We start from the raw sequence: 27,581 nt of genomic DNA, 5'->3' as shown, positions 1-27,581 counted from the left end.
GAAGGGTTTACAAGCGCTGCGCTGCTTTAAAAGCGAGCGCAGCGCTTGTAAACCTGATAGTGCTGTAGGACGTAGATTCTACGTCCTGTGGCACTTTGGTCCTTTGCTACCCAGGACGTACAATCTACGTCCCATGGCACTAAAAGGGTTAATAATAATAATAATAATAATAATAACAACAGCCAACATAATGATAAGATATGGAAAACTGTAGCAAATATTAAATAGAATTAGGAACCATTTATGATCACAGCCACAAGTGTGGTCAGGCTAAAATTGCCATGCATAGTGATGCTATTCATTGAAAGTAATTTTCAGTCCAAGCACGCTGCACTTGTGGTAGTAAATGATCGCTATTATCTCCCTATATTTATTGCATATCACTAGCTAATAGTAGGCCAGTTTGAATTCTGATATTGAGCTCAGTGGTTCCAAACAGCAATGGGTTAATTCAGCTGAAATCTGTTTGTGTTACTGTACTTCACCAAAACTTTGGGAACATGAAAATTACAAGTAGAGCTGTGTTTAGGTCTCATTTGTTTGTGGCCCGCAGCTCTATTTTCGTAAGAAAAAAAAAGGCGAGGAAGTTAAGTTAATTGAATTCACAGTTAGTTGGGTGCTAAGGACACGTTCAGCGAAATGCGTTTCATGCCTTCCTAATTTTATTTTAACCTGTATAAAGTTATGATTTATGCTTTGATGATCTGTGGGCTTAGGCATTTTTCACTGGAGCTGTTATCTTGGCTGCAGGAAAACATTTGTACTGTTTAATGACTGATAATACAGAAATATTTCTGTAATGAGTTATGGCCTGTATGTTTCTCTTATGTTCATTTTAATTCTGACCTGCCAGTGGGCAACATAGATCAGCCTCTTTGATTACCTTGACCCACATGGGCTCATTTACCTTGGGTGTTTTATGTGCACAACTTGACCTTTAGATCCCACCCGTCTGGCCCAATAGGACTGCCAGGTACAGGCAGCACTGTATTCATGGGGAAGTCACAGGTGTTTGTGCTATAGTTTTGAGCTAAAACACCTGCACCTAGGGTTCAGTCCATCATTTGCACCTTTTGCACCCTGCCCATGAGTAAATGAGCCCAAGTTGTGGTAGAATTTGTTACATCTAAATGTCACCATGGTTGAAGACAGTCTGCGGGGCTATACTTTCCATTTTTGTAAAAAGGCAGCTGAACCAGTCCCTGGATCAGCTTGGCACTAAGATCTTTTTCAGTAGTTAGCTATGGGTTTTTTTTTAGTATCCTGGGGCTCATTTATGAACACTGGGCAAATTTGCAATCTATGATTAGATTTTTACAGGTAGAACAATAAAATCAAACTTGTGATTGGTTGCCATGGGCTACTGCCCAGGTGCAAATGTTCCCATTGTTTATAAACACCCCCCCCCCCCCCGTGTTTCTCATTGCCATGGCTTCTCATAAAAAAATGGTCATCAAAACACCTGCTCCTCCTGGTAGTTTGTCATTTGCCTGTTGCAAACTATATTTTCAGTAAACGGTGTTATCTCTGCCAACTCAGAGAACGACATTCATAAATACCCCTTTTACCCACATGGGAAGCAACTTCTGACAGGGAAGGGCACTTTGATTAATGTGGTTGCCCTGAGAGGACCAAGGCAGTCATACACACCCTTGGACCTTAGTGCAGTGTTCATTTATATAAAAACTAATCTATCCCAGACTAGTGAAAACTCTTATAAATAAAAAAACAGAGTTCAACCAGAACTGCTAAAAAGTTTCAGCTGTGGGTGGGGCAGCTAGAGGCTCAATCAAACGGAGGAACTGCGCTATGAAAACTGTACAGAAGTGCATACTGTTATGTGTAGCTATTGGGTATGAGCCTTCATTGTTCCTTTTAATCATTATACAGCATGTACTGTTCTATGTATTTGCTTTGAACAAATAGGCTTTGAATGAATTTTTGAAAGGCCCTTTAGATCTCCTCTAATGTGAGAATCTGATTCACAGCATGGAGCAGTTTGAGTGGCAAGTCTAACTCACAGCCTTCCAGCAGTTGCAACCCCCCCAAAAGATGTACATCAATGAGCAATGCAGGGTTTGTTACTGTACAGCAGCTGATGTGGAAGGCTGAGGATTTCGTTACAACTGTAGAGTCAAATATTTGATATTTTTGAGTTAAACACTCAAGTCCTTCACATTCTTCACTGGTCCCTCAAGGTGACACTGAGCATCTGTGTTCTGGCTGTTCATCTCCTTATACCATTGACTTCACCATTTGGGCAGTATCTGTTTCTCTGTGACACTACCATCCTATTAACCTATAGTGTTGTCTTTTTAGACAGCTCTATACATCCTATGCCATAAAGCCCTGCTCTGATTTTACTTTAGTTTTTTATGATCTGGAAAGCAAATCTTCACCATTGTACAATTTACCCTAATGAGGTTATTTTCTCTATTTTCCCGTCCTGCCTTGCTCCTTTGTTCCTTATGCCTTGCTGCCTTCTCTGTTCAGTTAATGAGATCTGCCGTCACCCTTTGAAGGTCTGACTTCCTCTAACATTGTCTAATAAATATGTATGTTTTCTCCCCACAAATTACAATTACTGTTATCTGTCCTGATCAGATAATTTATTCCCGCTGAAATATTTCATTAGTATTGCATACATAAAGAGGCGTTAGGGAAAAATACAAAACAAAAAACAATAATTTGTTGGTTTAAACACTAAAGTAGGATTATATTATGTTTCTGACTGTGGAACTGTGGAAGTTTCTGGATGTCCATAGGAAAATGAATCCATGATGTCATACTGTAGGTTAAAATATCACCTACATATAACTCTATATAGCCAGCCAAACTATATCTTGCCTGTATAGACCCAACACTCTATGGATACTGTTATCCCATAATAATCACACCCCCCCCCCCCCATTTAAATCTATTCAACTTTTATAGAAACAAATCTACATTTTAGTAAATTACATATTTTAAAACAACTGTAGATAATCCATTACTGTCTGAATTAACCGGAGTGATCCTGAAAATGTTTCACCACATATCTGAGTTGCTTCTATAGTTCAGCTAAATGTCTCCAAGATTATATAGCAAGCCTGACTGATTCAGACCACTACTACAACTACTAGATAATACTTAAGACACTGTTTAATGAAAACCTACATGCAGGGCCTAATTTATTAATGCTCTGGACACAAGTGCTAGAGTACTCAGCATATTCACAGGGCATATCTATTCTTTGCACCTCATGCCAGATCTGAAATGTGAGTAGGGTGCAGAGCATTGTGCCAGCAGGCAGGCCCAGACTGGCAATCTGTGGCACAGGAAAGCCCTGTCCTTTACATCTGACATAGGGCAGGCTGTAAGCAAAGAGCTCCATAGCTTGCCACCTGAATGACTCAAGGGAATGGGTAGGGGGCTGGAGTAGGGGATGTGCTTGGGAGGCCAATCGCTCCCCCCTGCTTCTCATGAATAAAAAATTGTCAAAAGCAGGCAGCACTGTATTAATGGGGGAAAACCATTTGTGATGTGCTGGTCAACAAAATGTCAGCCCGCACCAAACTTAACCTGCTCTTTCTCTCAACCCAGACCCAACGCTACCCACCATATTGACTTTAGTTATGTACCTGCATCCGACCTATTCACTTCTAAAGTAAAGTACTTGCTCTCTATTCTGGAGCACACCAGAAGCAATAAATATATATATATATTTTTATATATATATAGAAAATAATAATCATCCGTGGCCAGCACACCCTTCAATACTTTATCAAAAATGTATTGAAAATACAGGTATAGGACCTGTTATCCAGAATGCTCGGGACCAAGGGTATTCCAGATAAGGGATCTTTCCGTAATTTGGATCTTCATACCTTAAGTCTACTAAGAAATCAATAAAACATTAATTAAACCCAATAGGATTATTTTACATCCAGTAAGGATCAATTATATCTTAGCTGGGATTAAATACAAACACTTTTTTATTTTTACAGAGAAAAAGGAAATCAATGTTAAAAATCTGAATTATTTGATTAAAATGGGGCCTATGGGAGACAGGCTTTCCGTAATTCGGAGCTTTCTGGATATCGGGTTTCCGGATAAGGGATCCCATACCTGTATATTGTTTAAAACCTAGAAACAGAACATAGATTATAATAATGTTGTTAATATCCAGGAGTCTTAGTAGTAGTTGTACTTAGTAGTAGTAGTAGAAGATCTACTCTGTATATAAAAAATTCTTTCCATATTGCTAAAGCAGATGAGTTATAGAAGAAAAAATACTTTTAAGGCATGATTTTATTAGACTATTGACCTGTTTTCTCAAGTTAAGGTTCTTCCTTCGTTGGCTTCATATTCTAATGGTGGAAGTTAATAAACTGTTGTGTACTTAAGTTTTATTACAAGCGTAATATATCTTGCTAAGTAGCATTGCACCTTTCTGCTCTAGAATGCTCCTGTGTTCTTGTTTTCTTCACAGCTTTAGACCTAGCCATTGTGTTGGTATCTATCATTTATATTAGGTGTCTCTTGTTGCCCTTTGTGATTACGATTTCTAAAACCTGTCTAGAGGTCTAATATTAGTTTGTGAAAAATGTAGTTTTTGTGGGCAAGTAATGATTAACAGGTGGTACAAAACAACACATTGGGAAAAAAAAAGAAATGAAAACACATTTCAGTTCCTCATGTAAACGCTCTGAGAGATTGTCTCTGTGTTTGTGTTTTGCCCTAATATTTTCTAATATAAAAAAGGTTTGTGATGTAAACTGGTGCTTACTGGCCCATGGAGATCAATAAACTATGTGCAGACATATTAGGAATGCTACAAATTGACTTTTTTTGTATTTCATTTTAGTGAGATAAGATTTATTCCTCTAATATCAAATCACATTGGTATAATGTGCTGAAGCTGAAAACTCAGAAGTAAAATTAACCTCCCCTTAAAAAAGAAATAAAAAAACACTACCAGAAACAAAAAGACATACCCAAACAAAGGAGAATCCACATGTTCGTAAACTTAACAGCTAAATGTAGTGATGAGCAAATTTTTTCGCCAGGCATGGATTTGCAGCGAATTTCCGCATTTTGCCATTGGCGTATTGATTGGCAAAACTTCTGTGAAAATTTGCACAAAACAATTCGTCTGCGTCAAATTGGGCACGGGAGCGTCAAAAAAGGGCGCGGTCTTGTCAAAAAAAGCGCAGCTACAAAAAAAGTGCAGGCGACCAAAAAAGACGCAGGCGACAAATGCATTTCACAAATGTTTCGCCGTTTCGTGAATCTTCTTGCCGTTTTGTGAATTTTATGGCAAAACGGGGCAGATTTGCTCATCACTAGCTAAATCGTCTATCTGCATTCTCCTGCCATAGACTTAGGTTAGGCCAAACTTAGAGGCAGATTTATCAAAATGTAAGATTAGAACTCATCACAGGAAAAAAATCATCCACTTTCTATTCATTCCTATGGGATTATTTAGAAGCTTATTTATCAATGGCTGAAAGTTAGATTTCACCATTTGATAAATTCGCTTTCAAAAATCCCATAGGAATGAATAGAAAGTGGGTAATTTTTTTCTTGTGGTGATAAATCTTCTCCTTAGACTTTTAGAAGTCTTGGTTAGGCAATCTGCTTCAAGGTTTATCTAGAAGAAAATGAAACAATACAGAAAGAATTGAAAAAATGACAGCAAGGGCATTTTTGATCATCTATAAATATATTAATTGGTTATTTATGAATTAATGGGTTAACAAAAACCCTGGACACAATGGCCCAGGATGATGGTTTCAGGACCATGTAGCCCTGGTAGTCAGGAACAAGCTAGGTTTGGCATTGGAACAGTCAAATGCCCAGTAGTGATGTACCCAAGGGGTTAAACAAGTCTGTAGTCAGAATCAGCTACAGGTTGGGACCAGCATTGATCAGAATAGTCAAGAACAAAGCCAAGAGTCAGATACCATTAAATTAAGAATTTTAGTAAATACAGTGCACCAAGAAACTTAACAGAGTAAGACCCACAACTGGGAATTAAACTGCAGTCTCTGGAATTCTTTTTTTTTTTTTAAACTTGTTTTCCAATTTGGGGTGTGATGAAACACCATCATACAGGACCACAGACCTGGCCAGCAGGGTCGCAGGGAAATAATATTGCGGTGCATGTATCATCGGCCAATCCTTAAATGTACTGTAGTGTCCATAATTTCCTGCACATTTAATGAGCTACTGTATCTAACTAATCAATCCATGGTCTGTACCATCAAACCAGTGCACTTTTTTACACACGTGTAGCCATCTTATGATCACGCTGGAAAAGAAAAATATTGACTAGTCAACAGATAAGGTCAGGCATATGCAACTCAGAGGGCCTCATTGTCAAAGAGCATATTTGGAGAACGCAGCCTGATTTCCTTCCATATGGTACAATAATTACTAACGGCAGGCAGCGTAACCATAGAGAAATGTGTTTACAAGTGTTGAAAGCGCTTGCCCTAATCCATATTTTGCAGTACAGACAGTGACACAATGAGAGGATTTTGCTGTTTAGCCTGTCCTAACAAACGAACATGCAATAATGGAGAGATTAAAGCCACACTAACCACAATTAATGCATTTCATAGAAGTAGACATGGCAGCTCATTCGCTATAAAACCGTAGTTCTTATTTTCTGCTAAACCTGTTTCATTGCTCTTGACATTAATGGATCTCATTTAGCAAACAAGGAAATGAAATATTTATCAGCACATAAATCCTGCTCTCAAACCTATACTGCTTAATGTTATTAAAGCGTGTTTTTGGCACAGGATATTATCTTATTCTCTAGCGAGTATTAGCGGATCAGGTTTATTATTATATGCAAATTACATTGGATCTGAAGTCTTTTGCACATAAAAATCCCCATTATTAATAGGGATTGTGTAGGGCCAAGGTTAAAGCTGCATCCGTTGCCAAGTTTTCTATTGCAGCAGGGACTTTATGGTCCTTCGCTGACCAGGCTTTTAGAAGAAGAGGTCAGAAGGGATTATCTACATTATATAAAAGCGCAGCATCTGCATTTGGGTCTTTATTCTAACACCTTGAAGAGAAAAATATTATACTGTAGTTGGTATATGTAACCACACCAGTGGGCATACGCAACTATGTTAAAAGATAATCTTGAATTAATGTATCATTTATCAGTATCATTTATTTATCCATAAGAGCAGTGGGATTCTTTAGCCTACTTGTATATTGCAGAGAAAATAGGTACAGCAGTAGAGGGTTTCTAATCTATCCAGAACCAATACTAAAAATGGAGAACTTAAACTCTGGAATTTAAACACCCTGGGGCACATTCATGAAAATGCAAATTCGAATCCTGAATGGGATAAATTCGGATTGGATACAATAATTTCTTAAGATCGCAAATATCACAAATATGCTTACGAAAAAATTGTATTAGTCATGATAATATCGTATTGGCGATCCAAAAGTCACGAAATTTTCGCATCCGAATGATCGTAAAATGCAGGAAAACCTTTCCGACTTTGATCTTTTTGTGCATGATTTTGGAAGCCTCCCATAGGAATCAATGGCACTGTGCAGCTCCAACCTGGCCCAAGGAAAGTCACGATACTGAAGCTTGAATGAATCAGAAACTTTCGTACTCGGCGGGAAAATACGACTTCAGTGGGGAGAAGTCCCCCCATTGCTCCTTATGGGTACAAAACTTTTTAGATTTTGGTGCGGCGGGGCGGCATGCCGCCCCCAGGTTTCTGCCGCCCTAGGCCCGGGCCCTTGTGGTCTCTCCACAAAGCCGGGCCTGGTATCATGTTTCAAGTGTTCATAAGTTTCTTGATATCATGGGTGTCTATAATATATTTAAATCCAATATCCATTAGCCAAAAATGTTCATATTTGATCAAAACATATATCTAATAAATGATTTAACATACCTGAGACACATTTAGGGGCTCCTACTGCGAACTATACTCAGCTCACTCCCAGAGACTCATTCTCCTATGCAGAGCATGACACCCACACTCAATGAAGGTCGTATCAGTTACCTACTCATTAATTATAAGTGCCTTCCGAACTAGGCAGATATCTCTGAGGGTACTTTATCATGTAATTTGGGCTTTGGCTCTGAGAAAATCTGCCAGGGGTTAAAGCAATTTATGTGGGGGTAAATTATGCAAATAGAATGCTGGCTTAGGGGTAGTCCTAGAGACATGTTCTGCAGCTGCAGACAAAGGTTATCAGTTCCACAAGGAAGGAAGATAAGTCAGGTGCCTTTACGGGGACTTTTCTGCAGCAAATTAACAGAAACTAACGAAATATGTCTCATCTCAATATGAAACAAAACTTTTGTAAACCTAAGAAAATCAGCCAAATACAGAAGAATAAAACAACACAATTTTATTGCACTAATTGTAAAATCAAAATGAAATACAACAAACAAAAACGATTAAAGAAAAAATAAAGTAGATTGTACATTTTCTTGGAATTTAGAGGCATAAAGTGAGCCCCAAAGTTGATTTTTACTTTCAGAAGTAGATTCATTTTTGTTCGAATTTTTACGTTTCCACTAATTCTCACATTAGCTTAGGTCAGTCTATTTATGGCCCATCTTTAGCCTCCCAAAACAAAAAAGTCACCCTCCACGCATACTTATTCTGCTTTGGCCAGCGCATCTGCAGTACAGCACTCTTCCCAGAATTCCTGTTCTGTGCATGTGCCCTTAAGAAAGTCATGAGGGTGACACCCTGCAGGGAAAAAATGGCGGCATGGGGCTCAGTTAATAGTACCCAGGCTGGTGCCTATTTTTATGAAAAGCAGTGCCAGACCCTAGTAGTGATGTGCGGGCTGGCCCAATACCCACGGGTTTCCCTGAGGGTCGGGCCGACCTCTGCAAAACATTTGCAGGTCGCGGGCAAGTTCGGGTCGAGCTGTTCTGCTTGATATAATGGTGGCTTTCCAGTTCCGCCTCTCTTATTTATCAGTGACATCAGTGGTGGGCGGGTCAGCTGCGGGTCAATAAATAGAGGGAACTAGCCGGGTTGGGTAGGGTTTGGTCTGGGAGTGGGCGGGTTATGGTCGGGTGCGGGTCAAGAAAAACTCAACTCGCACATCACTAATCCCTAGAATCTTTACCTTTTCTTCTCCTTTATAGGATGTATAATTTTTCCATTGGGATTTTTCTAGTCTGTTCAAAGCTACTGCTACTTTGTTGCAGGACAGTTGCAGCAATTCATTAATTTACAGTGCTGAATTATACAGTTCTCAAGCCACCATATTATTTGCACAGCGGCACAAAAATAAAGATACAGTAACATGTTAGGCTGGATGAATGATCCATGCTCATGGCGCCCTGTCTCTTGGTAATTGTTGATCTGTCAGTCTAAAAATGAGATATTTATTTCTTCTGTTCACACTCTAATATCACTTTTTTTTTTCAATTTTCAGTTCTGTGAAAAATCAATATGGCAGTGCATATAAATGAGGCATAAGAGAACTTGCTTCAGTTCTTGGAATAACGATGGCTTAAGTGTGTTATAAATCTGCTTTTTTAATGTGTAATAGAGTAAAAATTATTGTGCAAAATAGTTTTGTATATTGATAATGAATTTGCTTTATGTGTTCTGTATGCAAGGTCGTGGGCTTTGGATTTCATCTAATTAGATTACATATCTATATGTTTGTTTAATTAAGCTAATATGGATAATATGTGTTATGCATAAAGTTTCCCTTGTTAGCCAAAAATGTATGAAAAAAGCAAGGTACTGTATATGCTGTACCTAATATTTTAGGGTATAAACTAGAAACATATTAAGAGATCGAAAGATATTTAAACGTGTATGTCAAATCCCCTCTAATTACAGTGTTTTGTAATAACCAATTAACAACAGAGACGGTTGAACCCTTCCTTTCTGCTCCACAATGCCTACTAAGTAAGCATCTTTCCAACAGATAGATCCTGTGTATCAGAAACTCTGTAATGATGCACTGTACAAACTATGGGTGCCAGTAAGTAAATTTGTGATAACTTGTCCTCCAGCCTGCCCCCTATATGCCCCCCTGCGCGTCTCCAAACTGCCCCAGGCCTGCCTCCTATCCCTTTTCCCATCTCCCCATCTGTAGTGCTGGGCACTATTAAGTTCAGAAATTGCAGTAATATCTCAAGGACAAAGACAAACAATTCTAAACAATACACAATTCTACAGTAAACAGTGAATAAAACAGTTATAACACTTTTTCCCAAGAGCTGCAGTCCTGGTCAAAATAGCCAACTTTAATGGGAGATTACGTGTCTAGGCTCTCTCGAGTCCTACATGAAGTCCTTATGAACCATCCTGTGCAAGCTCATTTCTTGGGTACTCTGAACCAATCAAACATCACAACCTAAGCAAGCTAACTCAACCTGTAACAGGGGGACCTATGAAAGCAAATTAATTGTAGGGACCCATATGGTTAACACTCCCTATGGTGAATCCCTACACTTCCTAGTTTACTGTTACTAAGCAGAAAGCAGAATAACATGTTTCAACTTTAGATATTTGCATCTGTGCAATTATTGGCCCCTAGATAGGATGAGCACTTCCTGCACACTGTAATATAGTGTTATGCAGGTCATGGGCACTTCCTCTTTGGCCTTCCTCTCACCAGCAGAAGGTGGTGTTCCATTGAGCCTGGACCAAATCAGCCCAGAAGCCTGTGCCCTGGAGGAAGCCATCCTACTAGTGATTCAAGTCGGGGAGCAGGGACCCCGTCAATGAGGTGAAGTCATTTGCAGGTTAGACCTCTGTATTAGCACGCTCTAGGAGTGTGACTTAGCTCAGGGTTATTTAGCAAGAGCAGCTTTGTGGGTTTAGTACACCCAAGGCTCTGCTGCCTTATTGTAGGGACCACAGTTCAGACATAGTATTCACTCTATTTCTAAAAAAAACCAATGTCTCGACTCTGATGGATTATGACCCCAATTAATATGCTGTGTTGCAATGACAGAGGTGGGGCCCTCCGGGAAATACAAGGAAAGGGCCACTCTATTGCACCCTTCCACCCTAGCTAAGGACCCACTGCTCCTTCAATGATCACCACTGCCACAAGTGCAGATAATTACCCCCTATCACATTCTGGCTCCCTAGTGCAGTCAGTCATCAGCTTCTGTCAAATGATGATCTTCTGTTGCCTCAAGACTATAAAAATGGCCAAACTTACTAAATACCCATGCTTTTGCTAAGCTGGCTCTAAGCAACAGTGATTAAAATGAGCTTCGTAAGAAAAATTATAACCTAAAATAGTATAGGGAATAGTTACAAACCACAGATTTTGGGACCTGACTTTTCACCCTTCAGTAACTGACAGTGAGAAGAATGTGCTAAAATAAACAAGTTGGGCTGTGTAGATCAGCTAAATTGCACAGTGCAATCGGTGATAGTTAATATTTTATTTTTCTTCTCTTGGAGAAAAATGAAACATTAAAAGGCATATTTTGCATAGGCAGACAGTACAACTTGTAAATTATTGATGCTGTGTATTGAGGTAGCGTTTAAAATACTTAGTCTCTTTCCAAATGTAATTTCAGCTCAGTATGCCAGTTTACCTTCTAATTAAAAAGAGTTCCAATCTAATTGTAATGCAGAGTCCATGAAACTATATATGGGTGATGTTCCTCAGCACTGGTATTATCTTTTCCAAAGTGAAAGACGGCAACACCCAGGGTAACTTCAAGCAGGTACTTGACAGTGTTTTATGCACATCAATTTGTTTTCTCACCAAATTCCTTTTAATTGCACATAACATATGCAACAAAGTAATCCTTATAGGACCTGCCTGAAGCACAGGGCAACAGTTGTGTCTTAAATTGATTCATTGTTTGATCTTTAGGCTGATGCCACACGAGGCGTAGGGCTGATATTTTCGGCAAGCGGAAAAACGCTTGGCAAAAATTCAGCCCTACGCCTGCTACTTGTGCCTGCACCCAAATGAATGGGATACGCTCGGGTGCAGGCACATGTAGACGATATATGCATGAAAACGCGAGACTACATGTGCCTGCACCCGAGCGTATCTCATTCATTCGGGTGCAGGCACAAGTAGCAGGCGTAGGACTGAATTTTCGCCAAGCGTTTTTCCGCTTGCCGAAAATATCAGCCCTATGCCTCGTGTGGCATCAGCCTTAACCCCCATATGTAATAAAAGGCACTAAGTGTGCCCAGGTGTAGTAACTCATAGCAACCAGTAAGATGTTTGCTGTTAAACAGGTGACCAGTAAAATCTACCTTGGTTGCTGAGGGCTTCTGCACCTGGGCAAACTAAGTGCCTTTTATTACATAGAGGGGAATGTATTTTCTCTCTAACCTTTTCACATCTTCATCCAGTTGTTTCATGTTTAGGTTTGTTACCATGCGTTTCAGCAGTGCTGCCCTTGCTAATTCAATTTGCAGTCTGTTTTTGACTGACACTCCTGGAGTGTGGGCACCAATTAGTTTTACCTATTTCCCAAGCTGCTAGATCTCTCACGTAGCTGCTGAGCCTCACACATCTGAGTGTTAATATTTTGAATGCTTCATAGCATAAACATGTATTGAGAATGACTACTGAAATGAATAACAGGCATATTTTCAATTCTTTCTATTGTGAAACTGAGAATAACATTATTTCTCAAAAAATGGGAGAAGCACACGCAATTTGTGGGCAAAGCCCTGCTGCTTTTATTCCAGCAAGATGGGCCTAACAAACTAACAAATAAAATGCATTTTTAAAGGGGAACTACACAAGTTTTTCTCTTGCATTATGAAAGAACACATATAATATACATTGATTGAAATTGTTCAGATGGTTTTAGTGTTAACATTAATCAGAGAGCTACTGCTATGCTGTCAGAGAATAAAAGGGATCAGCAGTACAGAGAATAGAAAGGGACAGGTAATTCTGCTTTCAGTAACAAATACAATTACAATCAATTACAAATAACTAAAGGCGTTTTTAATCAGGGTATATTGAAAAGTAGCTTAGAATTACATTTTCTTTTATATTCAAAAAAATGAACACTGAGGGGGATAAAATGGCACAAAATAGGACATTACAATGGAAGGAAATATACTGTATTTTCTCAAGCACACAGAAAGGGTTCGGTATATGTTCTACCATCTGGGGATCTTCTGGTTGATCAAAAAAAAAAAAAGTAAGTAAAGAGCAAAGTTAACCAGCAGTTATACTATGGGGCTGATTTACTAAGACACAAATTCGAATTCGAATTGGAAAAATTCCGATTGGAAAACGAACATTTTGGGGCTGATTTACTTACCCACGAACGGGTCGAATGGAGTCCGATTGCGTTTTTTTCGTAATGATCGGTACTTTGCGATTTTTTCGTATGTTTTGCGATTTTTTCGGATTCTTTACGAATTTTTCGGATCCAATACGATTTTTGCGTAAAAACGCGAGTTTTCCTATCCATTACGAAAGTTGCGTAAAAAGTTGCGCATTTTGCGTAGCGTTAAAACTTACGCGAAAAGTTGCGCATTTTTCGTAGCGTTAAGTTTTAACGCTACGAAAAATGCGCAACTTTTCGCGTAAGTTTTAACGCTACGCAAAATGCGCAACTTTTTACGCAACTTTCGTAATGGATACGAAAAACTCGCGTTTTTACGCAAAAATCGTATTGGATCCGAAAAATTCGTACAGAATCCGAAAAAATCGCAAAACATACGAAAAAGTCGCAAAATATTCGTTTTCAAGTCGGAACTTTTCCAATTCGGGTCGGATTCGTGGGTTAGTAAATCAGCCCCTTTGTGTCTTTTTCGTATTTTTTGCGATTTTTTCGGCGCCTTTACGACTTTTCAGAAATTGTCGCAACTTTTTCGTTACCAATACGATTTTCGCGAAAAAACGCGAGTTTTTCGTAGCCATTACGATTCGCTCGTATCTTGTCGCGACTTTTTCGTATTGAGCGCTCGTAAGCGGCAGCCGAAACTTTCAGACTTAGCATGATCTTAGAAGCCTCCCATAGGACTCAATGGCACTCTGCAGCTCCAACCTGGCCCAGGAAAAGTCACCATACTGAAGCTTGAATGAATCCGAACGCTACGAAAAAATCGCAACATTTTGCGCAACTTTCGGAATGGCTACAAAAAAGGCGCGACTTTTCGTGCAAGTTTTAACGCTACGAAAAAATCGGCAGATTTTGCGCAACATTCGGATGGCAACGAAAAAGTCGCGATAATTTTCCGAAAAAATCGCCAAATACCGATCATTGCGAAAAAAACGCAATCGGACGCATTCGGCCGTTTCGTGAGTAGTAAATGGGCCCCTAAATGTGATTTTGGGTGAAACTGGTCAAAATCTATAGAATTTGCATATTCTCTATGGAGATGCCACCGCGGCAGCATTTGGATAATTAATGGTTGGATATGGCATGGCAAGAACAGTTTGCTTGGTTTAATAAATATGTTCAATAAAGCTGTGGCTGACCCTTCACCTATCCAAAGAAAACTATGGTCTCAGTGTCTTCTTTACAGCATTGCTATTTTTTGTATAAATGGCATGAAATTTAGTTTACTTACCACAGTAACATTGCCTGCCTCCTCAAAGTCTCCTTTCGTGGTTCTGGAGGTTTCCCAGTCTCACATACCTATATTATTTGCTGTAAAATTTAGACTCTAATTATAGTATAGGTACCTTGAATATTTAGCTTTACCTTTATTTATATTATCTACTATAAAATACCCACATCTATATATCGCACAGCATAATATTGTCACCATATAGTGCCAAAATAAAGTAAATAATTTATTACAAAATACATCAATAAAACCATGTAGTCCTAAGAGTCCTGCAAAGGGTCGGGTACCCACAAGAAAACTGGGTACCCTGATGGGTAATGGGTAGGATATCCATATGCGGGTATATTCCTGCCATGCCCTCGGTATCTCTGCCTCTTTTATACTTTCCTATACTTTCCCTGGTGGCTGGTGGTATAAAGAATACTTACACTATATTTTTTAACTAAACCATATTACTCTACTCCTACCTAGTGGCAAAAGAAACACATAACATTTTTATGTTAACCACTCAACACATATGCACCAAATGCATTAACCCCCACAAAATAACCATTCCTCATGAACATTTTTCCACCTCCTTGCAAACAATTATTATAATAACAAACAGCTTTCACTGATAATCCCCTGGTTAATGCCCAGTTGCAAATTTGCCCCATTTTCCCTGTCTTGCATTCTGGATGTCAGACTCACCAGCCTTAGGGACAAGAGAGCATTTTAAGCCTCCCTTACAAAAAAAAAGAAGCTAGAATAGAGAAACAAATGTTTATGAAAATGGTGCAATGCCATTGTGTATAGCTGTACAGTATTATAGGGCTGGAATTAGGGGGAGGCACGTGCTAGAAATTTAAAGTTTAGTTTATTACTTTGGGTTGTCCTTTTTTTTTCCTTTTTTGCTATAGGAGGCACGTGCTAGGACACAACAGTGGGGGTGCTAGACATATACCTTTCCTGTGTGACTACCCCTAGGTTGGGCCCTTTAGTAACTCTAGGGGGATTTGTTGTGCTCTATGGTGATGAGTGGCAAGGGGGATGGCCTGTGTGTGGTCTTGATGACCCCACCCCACTTGTCACCTGGCTGAGGGGGAATATCGGCAGCTGGGACTTACCTTGGGTGCCCTTGCCCCGGCAACTGCTGCATTACTAAAGTTCTGCACAACAGAGTAGTTTATTGTGGCTGGCTGGGGCCAAGTCCTCTACTCTGCAATATTCCAAAAGTAGTATGCAAAATTAAACTGAACCTTGCTTCAGCTTTATATGCTAACTGTTGGCGATAACAGAGAAGAGAACCAAGGGAAGTGCAAGATGGTGCCTGCAAACTACAATGGGGTACTCTGCTTTTCAGCAAAGTGTCACGTTTAGGGGTTCCCCATAGGTGTAGTTTGGTAGAGGGGACCAATTATTACTTAGGCTTTGATCCTGAACTGGGAAATGCGGCTATATTATTTGCTTAGTATGGCTGTACTGACAGTATAGGTATGAGATTCGTTATCTACAAAACTGTTGTTGAAAAAGTTCAGAAATACAGGAAAGGCATCTCCCATAAACTCCACTATAAGCAAATCATTCTAATTTTTTAAAAAGATAAACATTTTCTTCTGTAAATATAAGACAGTACCTTGTGTGTGATCCCAACTAATCATAATCTTTACAGGAGGCAATACAATCCTATTGGGTTTATTCAATGCTTAAACTATTTTTTTGTAGACTTAATGTATGGAGATCCAAATTATGGAAAGATCCCTTATCTGAAGAACAACAGGTTCCGAACATTCTGGGTAACAGGTCCCATACCTTTCCACTGAGTTATGATCTACCTTCTTAAATAAGTATTTTTGAAGACTGTGAGGGTGCCCAGGATAGGGAGCACATGAAGGAAATACAGCACTATTTAGTCACTTTACTTTTTATTTAAAAGGCATTACGTTCTTCGTTGTATTGTCACAATACCATCAGAGTAAGCTGACTTTTGTCCTGCCAATGACTGACAATGTCCGTACTGTCCTGAGTCCTGGACTTTGTGCTTGAATCATAACCTGGGTGGGTCTAGTCCTTCTTCAGCACCATAACTGTGTGCTCGCTGGATGACAGCACCATTCTCAAAAGGGATTTTCTTTTTCTTCTCATTGTACATTGTTACAGTGAAGCAATGATAGGACTGATCCCTTCAAGGCTGCAAGATCTCAGCTAGGTGCAGGATTATTTTCAGAAAATGCTGGCTTTGTGCGGTACAAAAGTTCCATAAATAAAGTACATCTGATTATATCTGCAGCAAGTTGGAAGCAAAATATCCTGCCCATATTTTCTGGGCCTTGCATTGCGGCTGTACATCTATTCAGTCTTGTGCCAATGTTTGTTCATATAACACTGAGAGTTTAGTTACTAACTAATTATAGAAGCAAATGCATTTAGATTTAGCTCATTCCCAGGCTTCTTATTTTACTTTTCTAAGCGCTCCCAGAAATAATAGTCAAATAAATCAAAGAGCTGAATGCTGAAAAGAGCTGTAAGGAAAAGACAAAAAAAAAAGTGTGTTCCCAGCTGGTGAAAAACCTAATAACAAAGTTGAACGTCTTACAAAGAAATAGAAAAATGTCCATTACAGCAGAAAATGCTTTGTCCAAAACCATACGTTCCTCGCACTCATGGATAGCTGTCATTGATCACGGTCAGCTCATATTACTATTCTCGTGGCGCACTCACTCCTTCATGAACCTCATGCTGGTCCATCCTGCAGAGATCTCTTCTATTACTGCGCTTCACCTCCTGCTCTTTTCTTATTATGTTGCCAATGCTGCTGAAAATACAGATATAGATATATATAGATATATCCTCATATATCTTACGTACAAGTGCCACCAAATTTGGGGTCATGCAGCAGCATTATTCCCGCCGTTGTCTCATGTTTCCACATGTATTCCACTGAGAGACATGAACTTAAATGGAAAATATACCCTCCTTTTTAACATGAGCTCATTCAGTCGGGCTTATATATAATGGCTGCAGGTCAATGCTGTCTGAACTGACAAAAAGTATATACTTGATTTTATAGGTTAAATGAAAAAAATGATAGTCTCTGTTGTTTACCTTTAAATTAACTTTTAGTATGATGTAAACATTGATATTCTGAGACAATTTTTTTTGTATTTTTTCAGATATTTAGCTTTTTGTTCAGATACTTTCCAGTTTGGAATTTCAGCAGCTATCTGGCTTCTAGGGTCTTGTTAATCTTAGCAACCCAAGCAGCAGTTTAAATGAGAAACTGTGCTATGAATAGGAGAGGGACTGAATAGAAAAATGAGAAAAAAAGTGACAATACAAGTATGGGATCCATTATCTGGAAACCCCTTATTCAGAATGTTCTGAATTACGGCATGGCCATCTCCCATAGACTCCATAATAAGAAAATAATTAAAATTTTTGAAAAAAGGTTTCCTTTTTCTCTGTAATTATAAAACAGTACCTTTTACTTGATCCCAACTAATATATAATTACCCCTTATTGGGGGCAGAACAATCCTATTGTGTTTATTAAATATATAAATTAATTTTTGCAGTTTTCAGATATGGAGATCCAAACTACGGAAAGATCCCTTATCCGGAAAACCCCTGGTCCCCAGCATTCTAGATAATAGGTCCCATACCTGTAATAAAATTGTAGCATCTAGAGCAATACATTTTGGCTGCCGGAGTCAGTTCTCCCCCTTTTGAAAGCTGGGAAGGTGTACAAGAGGAAGGCAAATAATACAAATCTATAAAAAATAAATAATGAAAACCAACGGCTGAGTTGCAGAGAATAGGACATTGTATAACATACTAAAGGTTAACATAAAGGTGAATCACCCTATTAAGATCACAGATTAGTGTCACCTCTCCTTCACCTTATTCCATTGTGATGTGAAGGTACAGCAGACCCCACGGTCCAGGCCCCCCTGCTACCTGGGCCCCCCCACAACCCCTCTTGGGATCTGCTGTGTATATATTTACACCACTGTGTACTAGTGTATTATTGAAGAGCACCTTACTTTATACTCCTGTGCTTCATGCATTGTCCAACATAGGATATTAATGCAACATAAACACCATGCAAATTAACAGCCCATCTGGCATCTTTCCTCCAAGTGTTCCTTTGGCTAAATATGCCCAAGAAAGGCCTTAATGATGTAAGAAGATAACATTGTTTTAAGGGGCTATGCAATAAAAGGGACTAAGTTTGCCCAGGAGCAGTAACCCATATGTTGCACATTTAAAGATGAATTCAGAGTGCAAGGGTAGGTAAGAGAAGTAATTCATTTTATTGCAGGGAGCTGTAAGACAACAGGAACGTTCACTTAGTCCTGCACATGGAAAATGGTGCATCAGGTAAGAGTTCCTACCTTAGCTGTGCACTTTGGTTCCCTCAGTAGCAGAGCAGGTGCAAGTGTTCCTGGAAAATACTGAAAAACAAAATGCAAGTAAGTGCTGAACTTTACTTAAAAGCACAAACATTATTATTGGGTTGCATAATAACCTTATACCTCTTACACATAGCAACACCAATCAGCAAATATAATTTTCTGGTCACCTTTTAAAAAGCCAACATCTTTCGGTTGTTATAGGTTACTGCTCCTTGGCAAACTTAGTGCTTTTTATTACATATGGGGGTTATACTCAAGATCGTTATATAGTACCACATAATGGTATTTTCCTATAAGCCATTTCTTTGTGTACAGAAAGCTTGGCCCTTTCATTTGTTGGACATATAATTACATTTCATATGGCTCCACAAAGACTAAATTCACTTTTGTATTTCAATAACAAGAAAACATAAGATACAATATGAAGCAATAAGTATATCTTATGGCCTACTTGTCCTTGCTCCACAGACACCTTGCCCACGGCTTCCTTTATAGATCCAAAACTCCTGTCTTCTTGAACCTTCATTGTGTTGGTTGTTATGAAAAGCTGTTTAATAAATGGCTTTATTCTGCTATATAACAGCATTGTGGGTGCTTTGTTTGTCATACTTTTTTTGAATTCTCGATATATTAACTCATGGTGAAATGTTGTGTGTAAACGTGGGTGAGTTTGAAGGTTTCTTGCATTCAGAAAAAGACATGTATTTCTGGACCTTTGCACAACAATTGTTTGTGCATAAGAAAAGCCCTTCATGTCTTCATGGTATCACTGGGATCACTCACATATTGAATGCCTGTCTAATGAATATCAAAGCAGATGTGGCCTTCAAGAATATGATGTCTTATCTATCTCTTGGCATTATTAGTGTACTCTGTTCTCAGGCCCATGCATTAAAGATATATACAATATATATCATATGTATGCCTCACTTTCTCTCTTTTTTATATACATATATATATATATAGATAGATAGATAGATAGATAGATAGATAGATAGATAGATAGATAGATAGATAGATAGATATAGAGAGAGAGAAGTTTAATTTGATAGAAATATATTGTGTATAGATATGTGCTCCAGGCTTTTTACTTGGGACTTTGACAAAAGACCATCAATATAAATGATCACATAACATCACAGGGAAATTGCAAAGAATAGAATTATAAATTGAGGTATAGTATGTAGTATCTCAGTATTAACTCGTTGCTTCATATATGGATATTTAGAATAAGTACTGATTTAGTAAACTTACTCACATGTTGGTCTAATTTGGAGTTTTCTGGATAATGGGTTTCCAGATAAGGGATAACATAACTTGATGTCAGAATAGAAAAGGGCTCCCAGACTTCTCTATGTGTGCTATCACCCTACAACATTATAAAAGTGGTCATGTTCAGCCATAGTCTCACTAATAAATGCTGTAGGGGGACAGCCCACAAAAAGAAGTCTGGGTGCCCTTTATCTTTTTCTTATTCTCTCTATTTAGGGTATGGACACATGGTACATTTTGCCTGGGTGAAATCGTCATTCAAGGTGGATATTACTGTCCCATTCCAGCCTATGGCAATTTCTCTCTTGAAGACAGTCCTATCGTGTTCAGTGGTACAGGAATAGTTATATAGCATTTCCAGAAAAAATCACAAAACAGCAAAAATTTGCAAAATGCATTACAGTCAAAAGGTGAATATTTTTTTACAGCCATTGAAGTCTATCACCGTTTTTGTGAAAACTGTCTCATCACTATTTAGAAATATTTACATAGCTTTAAATGTGGCCTGTAGTGTATTCCACAAATGCATTCACTTCTTGATTTGTGCTAAAATGACTCCTAAAGGAAGGACTGATATATGAATAGGAGAGGACCTGACTAGAAGTAATATAAAGTAACAATAACAATTAAACTGTAGCTTCACATAGCTGGGGGTCAGTGGCCCCATTTGGAAGTTGCAAAGAGTTAGAAGAAGGCAAATCATAAAAAAAACTATGAAAAACAAATAATGAAGACTAATTGAAAAGAGACACGCGGTGCAAGGATAGAAGGCATATGGTGGACAAGTTTATGTACAGAATGTACACGGGTGGGGAAGCATGGGTGGTCCCGTCCCATGGGGGGGCTACCTCTCTTGTTATGTCACTGAATTGAGGAATTCTCTCCCTGAGGCTGTTTAGTGGCAAGCACATTAGATGGCTTTAAGAATGGTTTTGATACTTTTTGGGAAAATGTGGAAATTATTGAAATTAACTTTAGTACCAAGTTGATCCAGGGACTGGTCCGATTGCCATCTTGGAGTCAGGAAGGCTTCAGAGGTTTGTTTTTTTTTGCCTACCTCTGGGTCAGCTAGCATGAAGCTGGGTTTGATTGATGGATGCTTTTTTCAGCCTCATCTATGTTATACATACTAATGCAGTTGTTTTTCAATTATTTTGAATGCTAGATGTTCCATAGATGACGATGGCACGCGTGCCCCCATTGTGCTTTATGTTGCATTAGAGAGTTATCCTCTGTCTGTGAGAGACACTCGCTGTCACTTGATTTTGTGCTTTACTCCCTATTCCTTCTCCATTTGCAGTTCATCTCTCATACATTTGATTTAAAGCTTTAATTTTGCTTCATAATCTGAGTGAGGATATCTGTCTTCTCTTCAACAGGATATATTTTTGTAGATATGGCAAATGAAAAAATATACAGAATAATTCCTTTTATGCACTGACTTTCAATTCCAATTTTATTCCTTTTGCTTAGACCTTAGAAATGCTGATAAAGTTATCAGATAGGAAGATTCCTGGCAGTGCCTTTATTACATTCAGAAACAATGTTATTATGTTCTGTTCTCGGCATCAGCCAGGTGGGCTCTGGCGGGGCAAGGTCGCTGATTCTAATAAGAGTCAAGGAATGGGCACAAGAAAAACCTGTTCAATATCCTAAAATGTATTACATATATTGCATCATTTCTTTATCTGAATACAGCACACTGAGCTATAGATTGGAAGTCATCTTCTTGTGTGATGTATAGAGATATTTGTGACCCGTTTAGCCCTGTGACATTATAGAGATTGTTGGTGCAATGCCTGGGTAGGACCATATCCACAGATACTGTAGATGCCTAGCGCCTAACTGGCTGTGCTAAGTTGCTAACTATTTAGCAGTTCATATTCAAAGGGGAAAGAATGGCAGGTAACACAAGTGGGACATTACCTTTTGAGAAATTACTGGCATTCATTCTTTAGATGTGGCAACCGTCCTTCCACGCCATTAGTGCTTCTTGGTTCAACAGAAAATGCACAGTAGTGATGTGTGTGCCAGCCCATAACCCATGCATTTACCTGTGCGTCGGGCAGGTTAAGGCCAACATCTGCACAAGATTTGCTGGTCATGGGTGGGTTCAGGTCAAACTTTTCCTTCTGCGCTCACTGCCCACAACCGTACTGTGCAAGAAAATTAAGTTAGTGAGCAAAGAAGAGACATCTCTTGCCTCTCTGCTTAGTTCTAAACAGAGTAACATCACAAGGCTTTTCTTATCTTATAAGAGTAATATTCTACCAAGTATGTTTTGTCGGCTGAAATGAACAGCAGGTGGTGCTGTTGTTTAAAATGAATTATATGAACAGTGTAAAAACTCCTGATATCTTAAAACAAGAAAAAAATCGTATATATTTTGCTTAAGTGCTGAGAAGAGCAATTTTACATTAGTTTGTTTCAAGCGTTAAAGTTTCTTGGATTTTAGCATGATTTATCAACTTGTTATTGTATTTCCTACCACATAACAGCCAATGAGTTAAACAGCTCCTTTCTAGCCATAGATGAATGCAGTTATATTAGGTAAATTCACTGGAGGCGCCTCCACTTGCTTATTTGTGTGGGAGAACTGTCACAAATGTACAGCATGAGTTCTCCACCAAGTGCTTATCGACTCTTACCATCTTCAGCGATTACTATATCAATACTGGTAAGATCAAAACATATTTGTACATATCCAAACATATAATATATATAAGCCATAATGCTTAAAATCCATAAACCACCTCTATAAATCACATATATACCTACTTTCTTCTCAACAAAAAGCAGTTGATTTGTAGAGAGCTATTTAAGTCCAACCAGTTGATATGGCAGAGAGAAGCGTTTTGGACATATGAATTAGATTGCATGATCCCTATGGGCTTAAATAGCACTCTACAAATGAACTGCTTTTGTAGAGGGATGGATTCATGAGGAATGTATAAAAGAGGCACTTAATGTTCTCCCTGTATTTGCAGGTATAGCGACATACAGCGACAAGCTGTTTACATTTCGAAATGGGCGCTGGGAGGACCTTTTCAGCGATGAGGTGAACCTGAAGCGGGGAGTAGCCAATCGTTTCTCTGGACGCTCAGTGGCTTGCATTGATAGGAAGGTAAGGAAAATGCATATATACTAATATGACCCTTTATTAGGGATATGGTTAATGCAAAGGGATGAGAGGCACTTTATCTGCAAAATATATTTTTATAATCATTCACAAATGAATAATGATCATCATTACTTTCTAGATCAGTGATATTGGACTTAGCCACGGAAGGCCGCCATAGTTCCAAGATTATCTAGTGCAGCATATAGTTTCAATCAGAATCTCTTAAAAGACCTCCAAGCTGCTCTGGGCGGTCCTCCAGGCCCCACAGTTTTGGAAGCCTTTTTGCACAAGATTATCCAGAAAGCTCTGAATTACAGAAAGACCCTTTTAATGGAGATGGAAAGGCATTTTGGCATTTTATTGCCAGAATGCTATAGTTATTCTGCAGAATGCTTTACCATACCCACGTAAACAGCCATAGAAGCTCCCTCTGCTAATAGCTGCCATTTTAGCTAAGTCTGACTTCACTTCTGTGCCTGAAAACTGCTCCTGGAACAGCTCTAAACTCAGTTTACACAACAGAGAGGGTATGGGGAGAGAGATGAGATGCAAGGGGGAGAGAGCAGCACACTTAGCAGACTCGTGTTGTCAGGACCTGCCTGTACTCGAACTCTGGACTCTATGTTAGGCAGGTTCTGCATTACCTCACTGAGCCACAGGAGACCTTGGGCATCCAGCCCTAAACATTCTGTTCACCCCTCTTTGCTTCATTGTTCAGACTCACCTCCTCCTCCCTTAGTAAGCCCAGGTGGTTGCAATTGGACAATTAACGGGCTTTATAAGCCAGTTACAAGCAACCCCTGGTTGCTTGTTCATTAAGCCTTTTTGTGATCCTGTGACCGTACCTGCCTGACTCCTGCCTGACTTCTGCCCGTGTTTCTGCCTGATTCCTGCCTGGTTCCATTTGCTTCACCCCGTTCCTCGTCTCCTGTCTCTGACCTCTGTTGGATCTCCCGGTATTGACCTCGGCCTGTTTAATTGACTGCTCCCTGTCTTCAGCCTGCCCCTGACCACTGCCTGTTATTCGGACCCTCCTTGCCTGCTGCCAGTCCTGACCCTCTGCCTGCTTAACGGACTTGTATTGTTTTGCCGCCTGCCTCTGACCACTGGCCCGTTGTATGGACTTTGTATTTCTTTTGCTCAATCCTTTTAATAAATGTCTCAGCATCTCAACATGCTTTCTGCTCATCAACAAGCGAGGTACCCTTTATATCCGTTTTACACATCATATAGGCTCCTACCTGCCAGCCACCCACCTGTGGCTGTACCTGACACGTGTTGTGCCCTGAAGAATTTGTCTGGGAGCAGGAAGTCTGACACAGAAGATCATGTATACAGAATAAAAGTAAAGAAATGTGGTGTTTCTTTTCACTGAGTGCAGTGTTTCTGTAAGAACTTATGACTGTATTTACATAGACCTTTCTGATAAAGCTTACTTAGTTTCTACCTTTCCTTTTCCTTTAAAGTCAGTTGAAGCAAACAATTCTAATTTAGTTTTCTCTGTAATAATAAAATAGTAGCTTGTACTTGATGGTAGCTAAACTGCATGAATCCATACTAGTGACAAAACAATTATGTCGGGTTTATTTAAAGTTTACATTATTTTTAGTTGACTTAAGGTATGGAGATACAAATTATGGAAAGATACCTTATCTGGAAAATGCCTAGTCCCAAAGATTCTGGATAATAGGTCCCATACCTAAACAAAAAAACAGTGACATTTAAAATGAACAGTCTAGGAATGTGCTCAGTTCTATTTCTGAACTGAAATGGAATTTTGATATGCAGCAGTATTAAGGCCTTCAACTGAGCCTTCTCTACTTACCTTGTTGAACATGCTTGTTATTGTAAAGCCTTTTATACTCCTTTATTACCATGAATGGTGTCCCAGCCTGCATATTTAATAAACACATATGCTGGAAGATATTGAAGCTCTTTTCTACACTTTATAATAAATAACATTTCCATAGTTATACCATGCAAGCAGGACTTATTTACTTGTCATGTGATAGAGACTTTGTGCAGGATTTTATATTCATTATTTGCACCATCACATTTGATTGCAGTTTTCAGTTGGATTTCTGTGCTCCTTTTATAGATGAGGTAGAGTAATATAAACTGGCAATTTTTGTGCTCAAAAATGTGCAACTGACCTGGAAAGCGTGTTTGTAGGTAAATATTGATTTTTACTCAGGGATGTTTATGTATCTTCTCATAAAATGATATGATCAAAGGCTTGCTTTGTAGCAATGATATCTCTGTGCAGCATGGAGTTTTGTCACCATTGTTCTCTATGGAAAAACATTGACTGATTTTTTACAGAGTTCTAAGATTCTTAAAGGAACAGTAACACTAAAAAATGAAAGAGCTTTAAAGTAATAAAAATATAATGCACTGTTGCCCTGCACTGGTAAAACTGGTGTGTTTGCTACAGTAACACTACTATAATTTATATAATAAGCTGCTGTGTAGCCACGGGGGCAGCCATTTAAGCTGGAAAAAAGGAGAAAAGGCACAGGTTACATAGCAGATAACAGATATGCTCTGTGGAAAACAATAGTGTTTTATCTGTTATCTGCTATGTGCCTGTGCCTTTTCTCCTTTGAATGGCTGCCTCCATGGCTACATAGCAGCTTATTTATATAAATTATAGTAGACTTTCTGAAGTAAACACACAACTTTTACCAGTGCAGGGCAGCAGCACATTATATTTTAGATACTTTTATACATTTTTATTTTTTGGTGTTACTGTTCCTTTAAGCAATTAACTGCAGCTTAGAAGCACATTTTTGGCAAAGATTATTGTAAATTCTATTGTGCAATTTTTTGTACCAATCAAAGTTGACTGAGTTTAATCACAATTTTTTTAAAGACTAAGTGGAGATTTATTAAGACACGAACGAACGCTCCGAGCGTATTTTCCCCAATTTTTTCACGCTTGCGTGACTTTTCCGTACACCCACTTTTTCGGAAGCTTGCACGACTTTTTCGTACACTTGCACGAAAAATTCAGAAAGGTTCTGCCACTGTTTACAATCGTTCGGTGCGAAAATGTCGTTACTTTCGGATCGCCAATACGATATTATTGTAACTAATATGATTTTTCCGTAAGCATTTCCGTGATATTTGCGATCTTCAGAAATTATCGAATCCAATTCAAATTTTTCCCATTCGGTATTCGAACTTGTGTTTTAATGAATCGGCCCCTAAATCTCAAAATCCCTAAATTCCTAAATCAAAATTCCTTTCTTTAACAGTCAAAAAACATGAGGGGTCATTTGTGAACCCCAAGGGTGCAATTGCAAGACCAATAAGGGGGTGCTGGAGTGTGCCCCTCAGTGCTCAGTTACAGTGCACTTGTGCCCCCCAGAGTTGCTGCTCTGCACTTAGTGCCAGATCAAAATCCTGTGCTCCGTGCCGACAGCAGTGTCAGGAGGCACATCTAGGGTTGCCACACAGCCAGTAAATCACCAGCTAGGGCTGAACCAGTAATACAAATTTATTTTAGATAATAAAATAAGTTTTCCTTAGCAGCACTTACTTTTCAGCTGTCAGGTCTGATCTTCATAGCCATCAGGTCTCCACCTTGTCCCAATCTGCCCACTTTAGGCCCCTGATCAGCCTACTCTCCACCTTGTCATTGCCTCACCTACCCAATATTATCTCCCTGCCTCCTTTAGCGCTGGCTGGTAAGTTTTGGCCCAAAAGAAAAAGGCAGCTTTAGGCGCAGCTCAGCCTTGACGTAAGGCAGATTAGGGAGCACACCTTAAATAGCGATACCTGGGTGCCAGAGTTTAAAATGGAATATAACAAAGGCAAAGTGATGGCACTCACAGGGTTTCATTCAATGTGGTATAAAATAAAAAACATCAGTTAATGCAAGTAGTGAGATTTATTAATCCTACATCTCATTTCCCTACTGGAACCTTCGTCAGGGAAGACAATACAGCATACAGACCAGCGTTTAAATGCATCTTTTTATCTTTACAAAGACATACCTTTTCCCGTAGCTATCATAGCCAAAGTAATACTGTCCCCATGCTTGAAAGCCACTAGGTTACGGGCGTGTAGCTGCCTGCCGTCCTCCATATGGTGATGTCTTGGCTCTTATCCATCTGGGTCTCCGCGGGGGCAGTATAACTTTGGCTATGTTAGTGCCGGGAAAAGGTATGAACGCGGGGGCCCCAATAATTACTCCGTACGCATGTTTGATACATTCTTTTCCCTTTATTCAATTTACTTTACACTCTTTGTAACGGTATAT

The 27,581-nt window shown here is 39.1% G+C and overlaps 1 protein-coding gene across 4 annotated transcripts in view; it reads left to right on the top strand.

Moving 5' to 3' along the window:
* Positions 1-27,581, top strand: part of crtac1 (cartilage acidic protein 1) — a 302,413-nt gene that overhangs the window by 129,112 nt on the left and 145,720 nt on the right. For all 4 annotated transcript variants that reach the window (XM_031905179.1, XM_012966738.3, XM_031905180.1 and 1 more), the window contains 1 exon segment: positions 23,184-23,320. In XM_031905179.1, the coding sequence (XP_031761039.1) occupies positions 23,184-23,320 (137 nt within the window).

The sequence above is a fragment of the Xenopus tropicalis genome, chromosome 7 (genome assembly GCF_000004195.4).
Source record: "Xenopus tropicalis strain Nigerian chromosome 7, UCB_Xtro_10.0, whole genome shotgun sequence".
Classification (NCBI taxonomy): Eukaryota; Metazoa; Chordata; class Amphibia; order Anura; family Pipidae; genus Xenopus; species Xenopus tropicalis.
This window is presented reverse-complemented; position numbering and strand designations above follow the sequence as displayed.